This window comes from Pogona vitticeps, chromosome 1, assembly GCF_051106095.1.
Source record: "Pogona vitticeps strain Pit_001003342236 chromosome 1, PviZW2.1, whole genome shotgun sequence".
NCBI classification, from domain to species: Eukaryota; Metazoa; Chordata; class Lepidosauria; order Squamata; family Agamidae; genus Pogona; species Pogona vitticeps.
The window spans coordinates 210494485-210508401 of NC_135783.1; the positions used below are offsets into that span (position 1 = coordinate 210494485).

The following is a 13917-nucleotide window of genomic DNA, read 5'->3' on the forward strand; positions in this document are numbered from 1 at the left end:
TCCGGCAGTGGTGCTGTCCCTGCTCATCCTTCCAGTTGTGCCCGGAGCGCCGCTCTGTTCCCATTCGACTGGCCACTCAGCAGCCATGCAGGGAGACTCGTCCTCCCTCCCCCCGCCTGGAGTGGCCAGCTGAGCAGGAAGAGAGAATGGCACTCTGGGCACTGCCGGATGATGCGTACTCACGGTCCAGCCCCAGGGGCCGGACTCTCATTAAGTCCAGCTGCGTGGGGATCCCTCCATCTCTAATCATGAGTTAAATTATCTCGGTTTTGATGTGCTAAAAACCTTCTGCATATACTGGGTGTGGTGTTACTGCAACATATCATGTCCTCAGAACAAAAGCAAGACAAAATTAAACATTCTAGAATGGTTTGAGCCAGAATTTTCGAAGTGACTGTTGTGGCCCCCCGGTGATGTCTCTGTACCACTTGATGTTGGTGCTTCTGGAGTGGAAGGATCAGCCAACAGGTCGTGTCATTGCTCAGGAGATGCCCAAATGTGTTCCCATTCTTCAGGAAGGCTGCTTCCATGTCTCTCTCTTATAGGGCTGTAATCCAGTTAAAGAAACATTAGTCCATTCAGTATATTGATTGTACTTGCTTTTGCTTTTGTTGTATAGTATTTATAATATGGTTTATAATAGTATTTATAATATGCTGTAAATAAATCAAACGATTGTTTAATCTGAAAAAAAGCATTTGGGAAAAAATATATTAAAAAGCATTCTTGCTTTTTTTTCTTAGACATGCCTGTGTCATAAGAAATACCATCCTAGATAGGGCATTGCACTTTCTCTCTCACAGAGGGATGCTTCTCGAAATAATTTTTGCTGTCTCCATATTTTACAAATATATGTACTAAGAACTAATTTTTAAGAATAAATCTGATTAATCAGGGGCCTTGTTTTAGTCAGTCATAATGTTTTAAATAATGTTTGAGAATTTTTTTTGTAAATTGATTTAAGTGACTGATTGATTCAAAAAGATTGCAGTCCTAATCTTACCATATTGACGAAAATACAATGTACAGCATTGTAAAATGTCTTTAAAGCGTAAAACCTGCCCAGATAGCTAGAGGAGATATTGCTGCTGTTAAAAAAGAAAAATTGTTTGATGAATGATAGCATTTGTCTTGCTCAACTATTTGGCTTTTTCAATAGATGCTTTAGAAAACCAGACACAGCAAGTGCTTAACATCAGTGTGAGCTATCTCGATGTCACATACACCATAATTTTGAAGAACCTGACATGGATTGATGCCCAGCAGGAGTGTTTGCAGAATAATATGCAGCTGGTTAGCATCACAAATGAATACCAGCAAGCTTTTCTTGCTACTCAAGCTGCCCGTCATAATTACCCACTGTGGATTGGACTCTCCAGCAAAGATGTAAGGTTCATTTCTCTCCCTTTCAAAACATGTCATTGAAATACTAAATGGGGGTGTTTGAGGAAATTTACTGAGACATTTTAAATGATATGGGTAAAAAGCAGCCTGCTGCTGGGGTAGTTCTGCTGGTTCTGTTTTCCGGGATGTCATCCTAGGAGTTTCTTCCTGACAAGCATGATGTTTCAAGTAAATAGCAGGATGATGATGATGATGATGATGATGATTAATTTAGTGGGCACAACTAGCTGGTTAGACTATCAAGTCCATTTAACCCAACTTAAATTATGATGGGTTAAAAATATGTTTGAATAAGAAGCCACCATGTCTGTCCTGGAAAAGTAACTTTGAAAACTGATGAATACGAATAGACATACAAGCAAAAGTTGTATTAATATCAGCGGTAATATCAGCTTTCTTCCTACAACATATATCAGCTGAGGGGCACCAACATATGAGGGATAAATAATGTATCACTACAGCATGATAGGGTCTTGATTCCCCATCCCCTGAATTTGCAAGAACATTTTAAAAAGCCACCATAGATACATGAAATGTTTTCTGGATTTGAATCTAGATTTCTTGGAACAAAAGCAAGCATGGCCTACTGAGTCACATGGACTCTGAAGTAGATAACCAGAGTCTTTTGATGACCCACAGTTTCATATATTCGGTAACCCCCTTAAGTGATTTAAAATGACCATGTGAAGGGGAGGAAACGGTCCTGCACATGAGCCCAACCACCACCCTATGCAGTCCCAGGAGCTGTAGTCTGTCTTGTATTCAGCATGAAGGTTTAAACAGGGGTTCTAAGCATGACGAGCTGAACATGCCCAGAGAAGCCACCTTTCAGTCTTCAGGCAATGATCTGAAGCTCCTCCCGTTGGAGCACTGGTAGAAGGACCTGCATAGGCTTTCCTACTGTTCACTGTACACATTCATTTTGAACACATGAAAAGGCTTATGCCAAAGTACAAGGTGATGACTGTTTCCAAATATTTGGCTCCATACAGCTGTAGCAGTCCTTTCATGAAATCCATAGTTGCTTTGGGAGAAAAGTAGGATTTAAATCATTTAAATAAACGAACAAACAAATACAGTAGTCAGGTTGAGAGTTGGCTGGTTTTTGTTTTGTTTTGTTTTTCTTGTTAGTTTTACAGTGCTAATTTTTCTTCTGCCTGTTTACACCTCTAGGATGGAGTACATTACCACTGGTCTGATAGAAAACATATTCGTTTTAGTCGCTGGTCTGAAGAAGATGAAGATTTAGTTGATGACTGTGTGTATTTGGATAGCGATGGATTTTGGAAAACAGCTGAATGTTACTCAGAGAAACCAGGAATGGTTTGCTACTTAGCAGGAAGTATGAAGCCCCATTTACAACTTTAAATTAATAAATATTTTTGCTCCGGAAATGCTTTTGTTGAATTGTTTTAAATATTTGAACAAAACCATTCTATAAAACTTGAAAAACGTTTATGGCTTCTGTTTGAATTTAAAAAGTGAGCCAAAACCTACAGGGCACCATTCATAGCCTGTGCAAGCATGTAGCTCTGGCTTCCTGCAAGCTGTTGGTTCACAAGGTGGGAGTAAGTACCAAGCATATGTTTTGTGTGTGGTTTTTTTTTTTCTTCTTTCCCTACAGGAACTCTGCCCACTCACTTGTATGATTTTCAGCATCAGTCATGTTTCTGTCATAAGCTGGAACATGAAAACAGTACTGAAAGAACTCGGCATGCTTAGCCTTGAGAAAAGAAGACTGAGGGGAAATATGATAGCATTTTTCAAATACTTTAAAGACTGTCATAGGGAGGAGGGTCAGGATCTGTTTGCAACAATGAGCTCAAGTTACAATTTCAGTTGAATATCAGGAAACACTTCTTAACTGTTAGAGCAGTACACAGTTGGAACCAGTTACCTCAAGAGGTGCTGAGTGCTTCAACACTGGAGGCATTCAAGAGAAATGTAGACAACAACCTGGCAGATATCCTTTGAATTGTATTCATCCACTGAGCAGGGACTTGATGGCCTTACAGGCCCCTTCCAACTTAATTATTCTATGATTCTGTGATTTGAAGTAGGCCTGCTTAGCACCGATATGAGTAAATCTGGCTATCATTAGCCATGGTTAGCATCAGTGAATGAGTAATACAAAACAGTAGTTGAACAGGTAACAGGAAATAAGGCATGGAGGATTTGCTCCAAAAATCCAGGAAGGAAGGGTGTGTCCCAGCACTCACATCCAGATTTGAAAACAATAGTTTGCAGGGAACTGGCATTTATTTGGATACACTCCTTTTCTTTCGGGGACATTGGAGTACTGAACTATTCATATGTATAACAACAATAAAACTCAAGCACAAAACAATAAAAGGCAGTTAAAGTAAATTTAAAAAAACTAAACTTCAGCACCAAATCAGGATTGTTATACCATTCACAATAGCATTCTTCAAGTTAAGGTGGGTGGGAGGTATGAGTGTGAATAGAAAAGATGACAAATAAGTTAGTACATTTTATTGGTGAACAGTGAAGACTGAATACTTTCCAAAACTTGAAATGTTAGTTTCCCCAGTATCATCAAAATGGAGGCCCTGCATAGACAAGTGCAGTGCAGTCATTAGACTGGAGTGACAGAGGTGGGAAGAGAATTTTGTGAAAAATCCATTAAATGTCTACACAAGATTAAGAATACACTGTAAACAGGATTTTGAAACAAACTGACATGGCACAAGCTGGGTGTTTTGGAAAGAAGCCAGCAATGAAATTTCTAGGTGTTGAAGTGGGATTGGGAAGATTACTTAAAAGGTACTGCAGTTCTGTATGTTTTGAGAGCCACACCTAGATTTTGCAGTGTGCACAAACACAGGTAGCTTGTGCTTGCTTGTCCCATGCTTTTCTCTTTGTATTATTGCAAACAAAATTTAGATATCTGTCAGCACCCACTCCCCTGAATGAGTACATGTAATCTGTTTGCAGCTGAAGCTGTCATATTTCGCTGTAATGGAAGACATATGGGTTTAATATATATGCTTGAACAAAAAAGTGAGGGGCATAAAGTATGTGGAGGTTTTGTCCCCTGTCCACCACCTTCAACTATAATATCCAAATATGCTCTGAGAAACAGCTCCTTCAACCTAGTAAACATTAGTGGTACTGAGTAGTGCAAGCAGACAAATATTGGCATAAAAATTTTGTAATGTATTGCGCTTTACATTCCAGTTTCCCCTGATCATGAAAAATCTGCTAGTAATGAACAAAATGCTAGTGACAGAGCTGAATTCATGGCAGAAGCTGCCAAGTTGTGTTGTTTAAATTGCATCGTAAGCCAATTAATAGTCTGGATTTTTTTTTATTTTATTTTTTCAGATGAAACACGAGAAACAGAATCACATCATGAATCTATTAAATGTCCCCACAAAGTTAAGAACACACCATGGATAGCATTTCGCAACAGTTGTTATACATTCGTGATAACAAAAGACAGAGGGAAAGGGTTTACATCAGATGAAGCCCACCGTTTATGCAAGATGATGAGTAAGTAGTTCCTGTTAATAATCCTTTTGAAATGCTATGTTTTTACCATTTTGAATAATGTTTCTAGACTTGAAAGCAGTTCTCTCAGTTTCTCCACACGGCCCTCTATGAGGTGAGGTAAGGGAATGTACTGGGTCGACCAAGTCTTGCGAGATCCACGTTATAGCACCCATTAAGCTGTGAAATTAGCCTTGGGTCTGTCGTCTCCTCTCAGGGCGTGACTGCATTGACAAGTAATGCAGGAAAGGCTCAAGAATTGGGATGGTCCGATTCACACTATTTTCTGTTGACTACATGACATAAAAATCAGGGAAACTGCCTGCCATTTGAATCTTCTCCTCCCCACCACCCTTGGTGCCTGGGTCTGCTTTCTCCTCCCTCCCTTTCTTCCTTTAAAGACTTCCTGATATAGCACTGGGACAGCTGGCTGGCCAAAGGGGGAAAATGGGGAGGAAGTTTTAAGGTGTCTCTGCTCTGACTATGCCTCCTAGAAATCTAAATAGACAGAGCAGAACTGCCTTAAGAAGCTGGGGCAAGGTTGAAGTGAGAATGTCCTCCTGTTTCTCTGCCAATTCCTTGCTTCCCCACCCCACCTCCTTCTTTGGTCACTTAGCTGGTCTTGCATTAGGACAGCTAGCCTTTAAAAGGATGGGAAGGAACAGGAAGGGCAGAGAGTAACAAGTGGACTTATCAATTAGGTGTGGGGAGGAGAGGATTCAAAGGGTTAACAAGCTGCAAACCAGGCTGATCTCCTCCCTTCTTCCTGCTGACTCCTGTGTGGTTGGCAGAAGCTAATTAACCCAAGGAAATCTGATTTCCCAGGTATGATTTCACTGTGAATCCATTTGCATTTTCCCTGCTGCGTAGTCTTACCTTTAGTCTGACATAGCTCACAGGGTTGGTCTGAGGATAAACTAGGAATAAAAATGTCTTTAGCTTCCTGGAAATAGAATTGGATACAAGTGTAACTAACTATTCAAGTAAATAAATATACATTTAGTGCATGTAAAAGTAGTGTAAACTCAGTTATTTCCAAAATCATGCTCATATTTTTCTAGAACTATAAAGCTATCCTGTCATTCAGTAACTGCTGAAATCATGCTAGCATTAACTGTTGTCTTTCAATTATGTAAGCCGCCTTGGGTCCTTTTTAAAGAGAAAAACAGGGTAAAAATATTTTAAATGAAGAAATAAAGAAATGAACATTCTCATGTAATTATACAGTATATTTTTGTTTGGCAAAAATAAGCAGTGCCTATACGTGTGAACAGACCCGGAATTACCTGTTTAACTGTGGAAATAAAATTGTGGACAATATGTCACTGGAAAATGGTTTTAATATATATATTTCTCTCCTGCCCTGTTCACACTGTAAATTTGGAAAACTCACAATAAAAACTTCTATTTCTGCATATGTTTACAGTTTACTAAAATAAAATTGGGTGGATATGTTTCCTTGCTAAATTAACATTATGTGAACTAGCCTTTTTTTTAAAAGTGTTTTTCCAGGCCCTCTGTTAGAAGGGTGGCCAAGAAAAACCCTTACAGTGTGCAAACCTGTAGTAAAACACAATAGGTAAGAAATGAGTGCAGCTTTATCTAACAGAATTGACTATAAATATGAATCATGCTGGATCAGACCAAGATTCCATCTAATCCAAAAACTTGTTTGCAGCATGGCCAAGCAAATACTGGACAAGTTGTACACTTATTGTCAAATCCCCTCCCAATTACCTTCTTCAACCAGCATTTAAAAAGTATACTTAATTTGACCTTATAAGCTCCATTCATCTATGATGAATAATAGCTATTGATAGATTTCTCTTCTCTGAAGCTCTCTAATGCCCCTCTTTCTATAAGTTAATGGCCATTCCTACATATTGCTGCCATGAATTCCATATGTTCATTGACTGAGGAAGATTGACTATTCTACTTATATCTGTATTTTTAAAATGTTAACTACTACAATGGATACCACTGAAAAATAAGCAGAAACATGCATTGGTTAGTGGAAAAATACATGTGCATTAAATCACACACGCACACCCTTGTAAGAAGAAGAAAGCAAAGTGTTGCAGCCTCTTTCTAGCAAAAATGGGACAGGAAGGCAGTTAGAGAAGCACAGTAAAATAAAAATGGAGTTCCTGGTTGCATCCCTCCAGATGACTCCCCCTTCTACCTTAGTTGAACATCTCTTCTAAGAATATAAGGATACCCAGTATGGTGTAGTGGATAAACGAATGGACTAGGACTCAGGAGGCCTGTTTTCAAATCCCTACTCAGCTATAGAAACTCCCTGTGGGAGCAGAACTGGTAAAACTACTCTTTAGATATCTCACCTTGGAGGTCCTGTTGGGTTGCTATAAGTCAGTTTCAACTTGACAGCACAGAATAACAAAAGAATATGAGGCCCATTCATCTTCAGTTATCATTCAGGAGCAATATTCTCTTCCTGCATACTGTTCTGTATCTCACTAGCCAGACTGGTAGCTGTAAAAAGGAAGATGTTTCTCCAGGTTCCCAGTTTGGCCAAAGCTTTCTTGTAGACCTAAAAGAGAGAGAGCTTCTTACCCCTTTCACCTAATAGGATAGTTTCAGATAGATTTTGTTATGTAAAAACAAAGGTCAGTGTTTAAACCATGGTAGACCCCTTGTGAAATTAATTTTCTCAACCCTCTTTATTTGCTAATCGGTCAGATTAATTCAGTGATTCAACTTCTTTAATTGCTTCAACAGATTCAAATGCATCTCTCTTGAATATCAGGGATGAACATGAAAATGATTTCATTGTTGAGCAACTTCATCCTTTCAGTGGCCTTGCTCAGTGGCTGTGGTTGGGTCTGATTTATAAGGCTGAAGGTAAGTTCTAACTTATTTAAACCTATAAAACCCTCTTCTAATGAACATAGATTTCTCAAATGTACAAAGAAGCCAAAACTGTAATAACATTACTTAAAGCCACCATCCATTAGTAGAGCCAGATGAGACTAGGTTCCACCCCACCACCTTTGGTCAAACTTGTACTTAATTGAGTTAAAATTGTCAAATGTAAGTTAAGGGGAAATTCTCCAGACTCACTTGCTTGAGATATTCTGCCTATATTCAAAGTTCTTTTAATTCCAACCATTCATGACAGCTTTGAGCTATGGGCTACCATTGATCTGACATAGTAAATGCTTATTGTCCACATTTTAATAAGTGTTATATAATTACAATTACAGTACAGCAATTCCCAGTCCAGATGTTTCAGTAGATGAACACACTTGGAGCTGGTGGAGCGATTAATGTCTGTTGACCCTTAGTTCAGCAGAAGAGAAACACCACATTGCTTTCATGGAGATAAAACCCTCAGTTTCTAACAACATGGAAGAAATGGAAGTATGCAGCTTTTATGTTGAGAGGGTGCTTGTTTGTTTTCTATAGTTGTTTTACAGTATTCCAAAGGAGCTTTAAAAGGTTTTACTGAGAACACTGAATTAAATTTTAAATAGGGAAATGCCAAGCAAAGTCTGTTTCAAAAATAATGAGCTCTCTAATAAATAAGAAGTTGTAGGTTCATCCTTTGATTTCTAGACCACATGAGAAATGTTAGTATTGGCACAAATAATGTTCACATGGACTAAGTGTGGGCTATTTTTTTAGCACTGTCAACATTATGAACACAAATCAGAAGCATTTAAGTATGAAAACTTTGTGTATTTTTCCCCACAGGTAATACTCTGATGTGGTATGATGATACACAGCTCTCATATAACAACTGGAGACTGGGAAGGCCTTACTTAAAGAGTGATAATTTTGTTGCTGGTATTAACCTGGATGGTTTCTGGGATATTTACAATTACACTGACAACTGGAAAGCCTTGCAATTCAGTCTACACAGCATCCTTGTCTGTAAAATAGAAATGGGTAAGAACTGGGAATGTAAATCCTCACTTCCTGTGGCTTTCAACAGTTTTTTTCAGTATTGAGCATGATATTTTTGGGGGGTTGGATGCTCATTGTTGCGCTCAATTACCTGGGATGAGTGTACATATGTGTACAATCTATATATTGTTCAAAATACCTCAGGTTTGGATGACTGTTGCTTTACAGAAGAATTGAAAGGACTGGGTTCATTCATTCATTCAGTTTCTACTCTGCCTTTCTCCCTGTAAAGAGATGAAGGTGGCATAAAAATAAATTAAAAACAAAAAATATTTAAAAATTACAAATATTTAAAAATAATACTATAAAATTAAACATATTAATTTTTAAGGAGTAAATAAATTGCCAATAAAACCATCTCGGTATGTATTTAGAAAAATATAAGGACAGTTCTCTCCTTAAAATCTCTTCTTGGGCAGCAAGTTATATATTTAAATATCTTTCTTGATGATCAGCTGGTCCTTCTGTGCTTGATGTGTGTGTGCTTTGTAGTAGTATTTCACACAAATTACAAGAGGGTGGCGAGCACTGTGCTTTATTATCAGCTGGAAATGAAGAAGGGCCTTAACATTCCTCACCAAAGTATGTCTTGTTGAGACCAATCAGAACTAAATCATGATGTGATTTAGTGTGTAAACTTTCAGTCCCTGCTAGCTACGTCTTAACTACAAACTGTTTCTAGTTTTGGATTGAACTCTGCTTTACATAGCCTTTGGTAGGCTCAAGAAAATGTAAACCATTTATTCACTGTTTTCATATTGAAATAGGGCCCAGAGAAGACAGTCCATCACTGCCTAGATCTCTGTCGTATAAAAACAACACCTACTGGATACTTAAAGAACAGGTCAATTGGTATGATGCCTGGAAAGAATGCAAACTAAAAGGAAGTGATTTAGCCAGCATTCATAGTGCATCAGATCAAGAATTCCTAGAAAAGATTGTGAAGAATGATGGATTTCCATTGTGGATTGGTTTGTCCAATCATAATGTAAGTTTCACATGGGCTTCCACTGACATTTTTCAATATATGCAACTGTCTCTGTATGTAGTTTGTTTAGATATCTCTAGCTTTCTTCTATTAACAATGAATTCATTTTGCCTAATTAAAGATGTTACCCCCATGTACATTTTTAGCTGTTGGTGGAGCTACTTGGTTGAATGTATCCCTGGATTAGAGATCAGTTGTAGTAGTATTTCCCTCCCCCCCCCCCCCCCATGATGGCTACATTTCATTCTCCCTTCAGACAAGATGGTGTCAAAATGGCTGACAGCCTGATTTGGTCTACTAAGAAATGAGTAAAAGTGGTGAGACTTTTTTCGACGGCAAGAGTGCGTGGGATTGCAGAACGTGCATGTCTGTTTCTGCCTCTCATTTTATCTAATGTACAAAAAAGGGCTGAAGACTCACTTTTGGATTAAAGATTCAAAGGATAGAAAACATCTGGTAGGAGCAACCGGATTAGGGGCTTTGCTAGACAAATCTGTATGTGTTTGTAGTCTGGGGTTGAATACAGCCACCTAAATGTAAAAACAGAACCCACCAACACATGGTCAAGTTTCCTTTCACAGTCACAAGGGCTATAAGGTACACTGAAGCTAAGAAGGGGGAATAAAAGCAGTATCAGAGGATCTGAGTCCAAAAGTTGAAAGGAACCCACTCCAGAGGAGCTGCATGAAAAGAAACTTGAACCTTAACATAGTCCCATCTCAACCATGTTCTTTAGCCATGATGCCCACTTAACGTAGAATTTGGGAAAAGAAAAAGCATTAGTGCTTGTCCAGCCTGATTTACGCTTATTTTCTAGGAAAGTGATTCTGACTTGTGGTCTGATGGAAGTGCATTTGACTACAAACCCTTAAAATATGATCATTCACCTGCCCCCAGAAACTGTGTTGCCCTGAACACTAAAGGGTTATGGAATCACATGGAATGCACACGTCGTGCCGATGGTGCTATTTGTTATTCTTCGCCAACGAGTAAGTCTGTATTTGTGTACTCTTTTTTTTTTACTTTTTTCCCCATTTATTGTACAACCCTCAGAACTATAAAAACAAAAATAAACATAAGGTATATAATACAAAATATTAAAAATAATAAATATAATATAGTAAATAAATAAATGAATGAATGAATATAATTTCTTTTCTCCCCAACCATGTTAAGCACGTGTCCTTAGAATGAGGTGGAAATCCTATGGACCACAGACTGCTTGCAGCCTCCTCAGGCTGTTTCTGTGAAAACTCTTTCCCAACAGGAAAGAAACTTTGGCTGAAAAACGAGAAAGGCTGCTCCTGCCAGCCACCAGCCTCATTTAAATCAAGGCAGAGCCCCCATGCTACTTTTTTTTTCTCCAAAACACCCCACCACCAAAACTGGTGCACCTTTATTGCAAAGTGCCCCAGTTCAACCCAGTATTTAGGCAACCAGTTTGTGCTCAGATGGCAAGATCCAATTGAACTACCCAGATAAATGTTTCAAGCAGATGGAGGCAAGTATGGCATGTAACTAAATTTACACTGGGGGTCTGGGACCAATGCATTTGTGATGGAAATACCGTATTTTTCCATCTATAAGATGTCCCGTGTATAAGATGCCCCCCCCCCTTTCTAACCCAAAATTAAGAAACCTTAGCTTTGAGTATTCAGCCTCTAGGCTCAGAATGCTCGGATATTACAAGTCCCTGTTGAATCTGAGCACTGCCTACAGGCTCCACCTCCAACAAGGTGTGTACCAATTGGTTTGTACAGCATCAGCTGACATCAGTTCCATAAGGCTCATGATTGGAGGCAGCCTGTTTGCAGAGGCCAGGTACAGTATGTGCCGTTTTGTTCTCTCCTCGGCTTACTTTCCTGTATAAGACGACCCTAAATTTTTAGTCAAAAGATTTTAGACAAAAGCATTGTCTTATGCACAGAAAATATGGTACGTTTATTGGCTTTGCTCTAAAATATTAGCTATTTGAGTCCTTTCTAACTGATCCATTATTATAAACCAGACCTTTCTATACAAGCAGTGAACAGCTTACCTGAAACGTATAGCACAAAGAAACAGGGATTGATTAAACATTGCACTTCCAGAGCACCCCACGAATGGCAAATCATTTTCTCTCTATCACTGTCTTAGGATGATTTGGTTGCTTGTTTGGCTGCCAAGCTGAGTGTAATTTTTCCTTCCAGTTTAAAGATAATTTAAGATCACTGAGAGTTAAATAAAAAGCTTCTACTCCAGAATATTTTGCCTGAGCACAGCAAAGGCTCAAGAGACCCACTGCGACCCTTGAACACCCTCCTCACTGCCTCTCCCTGCCAAAGAGAGAATCACTCCTGTCAACTCTCACAGAACTCTCTGTGTGTGTGTGTGTGTGTGTGTGAGAGAGAGAGAGAGAGAGAGAGAGAGAATGTGCAGCGACTGGCACCCGTTTCCTCCTCCCTTCTATCCGATAATTAGCACTGTTGCAGCTGATCTGTTTCCTGCTGCCATCATGAAGCTGGATCAGTGAATGTGCACCTACTGCTGTGAGGCGGGTGTTCTGTTTCATGCCATGGACATGTTATTTCCCTTGTATACACATTTCCTCCTTAAGATCTGGCCAAACATGGTTACATGATGAAGAAGAAAGGTTAAATAATTCTGTAAGAAAAAAATGTTTTTTTTTAATTCAGCCAACAGGGCTTCCACACTTCTAATCGCTTGCTAGATTGTTTCCCAAAATTCAGTTTTCAATCCATTTAGGAATTATTTATTCAGAATCCTTTTGAGATCATCTGCTTGCATACATCAGTACTGTGGAATGCACTCCCTTCAAGCTGTGATCAATTCCTATTCATGCAACTTTTAGGACGAATATGAAGATGCTTCTCTTCAAACTGGCCTTTTAAACTCTTTTGATATGTATTATTAATTTTAATAAATAAATATCAATATTATCTAATGCACCTTTAGTAGTAATTTTAATAGTTTCATGTATCAGTTGGTTTTTAGTGATGTTGCCTTTTAGTAGAGAGGTACGATACAGAGATAATAAATAAATAAATAAATAAATAAATAAATAAATAAATAAATAAATAAATAAAATGAACCTGTTAATTAATTGAATAGGACAGCTTCTTGGCATGGAGTGGTGGAGGTAATGGTGATGATGATGTGATCATATTTTCACAGAAATGCAGTCAAAGCAAGCTGAAATGTCTGCAAAATGTCCCCAAATTACTGGCGGAACTTCACAGTGGATACAATATAAAGATCATTGCTATGCATTTGATATGGCATTTTACAATTTCTCAACATACACTGTGGATGCTGCTAAGGACATCTGCAGGAAAATTGGTATGTCCAGATAGTCTTAATTATTATAAAGAGAATATTGTTTAGACTTTTCTGATTTTGGATTTTTTTTCAGTATTATTTTACATGCTGTTTTAAATTATTTCTATAATATTTTTAATTTTTAATTATTTCTATACTATTTAATTCTATAATATTTAATTATTTCTACTATTTCTATAATATGTAATTATTTCTATAACATTGTTTCTATAAAATACTGTAAATGATTACCTTGGAAAGTTTTTCTCTTTTGAAAGTTAACTTTTCTCCATTAGATCCTTCTGCGATGCTTCTGACTATCAAGGATGCAGAGGAAAATACGTTTGTGACTGCACACTTAAGAGAATATTACTTCGTCACTGGACAAGTATGGCTTGGAATGCAGTCTGAAGGTAAGGAATGAACAGCCATGAATTATGTGTGTTGTGACCGCATTTTATCACCTAAGTTTTCATCTGGAGCCTGTTTCTCTTACCTTTGTTCTCCTGTACCAACCTTCCTTCCTAAGGCTTTCCATTCTGCTGGCCAACTGGCTTTCTGCTTGCATTGTAGCTTTCTGAATCCTGAATTCCATGTGTTGTATCTGGAACCCAATAGGGTTAAAATAACTTAGCCACTGATCTCCAAAATATCTTCTTGCCTGCTTCACTTCACTGTGATCCTGGAAGTAGTTCAGGCAAGTAACTGCAGAGGCATATTCCAAGATATCTGAAGTGGCATCCTGAACTGGTAAGATGAGCAGGCCACTG

At 38.4% G+C, this 13917-nt stretch overlaps 1 protein-coding gene across 1 annotated transcript in view; it reads left to right on the forward strand.

Annotated features, from left to right (window-relative positions):
- The window catches only part of LY75 (lymphocyte antigen 75), an 85405-nt gene that overhangs the window by 63883 nt on the left and 7605 nt on the right, over window positions 1-13917 (forward strand). Inside the window, exons 25-33 of the mRNA XM_020798384.3 lie at window positions 1160-1386; window positions 2578-2746; window positions 4750-4917; window positions 7654-7776; window positions 8629-8823; window positions 9609-9829; window positions 10647-10818; window positions 13004-13168; window positions 13444-13560. Of these exons, the coding sequence (XP_020654043.3) occupies window positions 1160-1386; window positions 2578-2746; window positions 4750-4917; window positions 7654-7776; window positions 8629-8823; window positions 9609-9829; window positions 10647-10818; window positions 13004-13168; window positions 13444-13560 (1557 nt within the window). The remainder of the gene's footprint in view (window positions 1-1159; window positions 1387-2577; window positions 2747-4749; window positions 4918-7653; window positions 7777-8628; window positions 8824-9608; window positions 9830-10646; window positions 10819-13003; window positions 13169-13443; window positions 13561-13917) is intronic.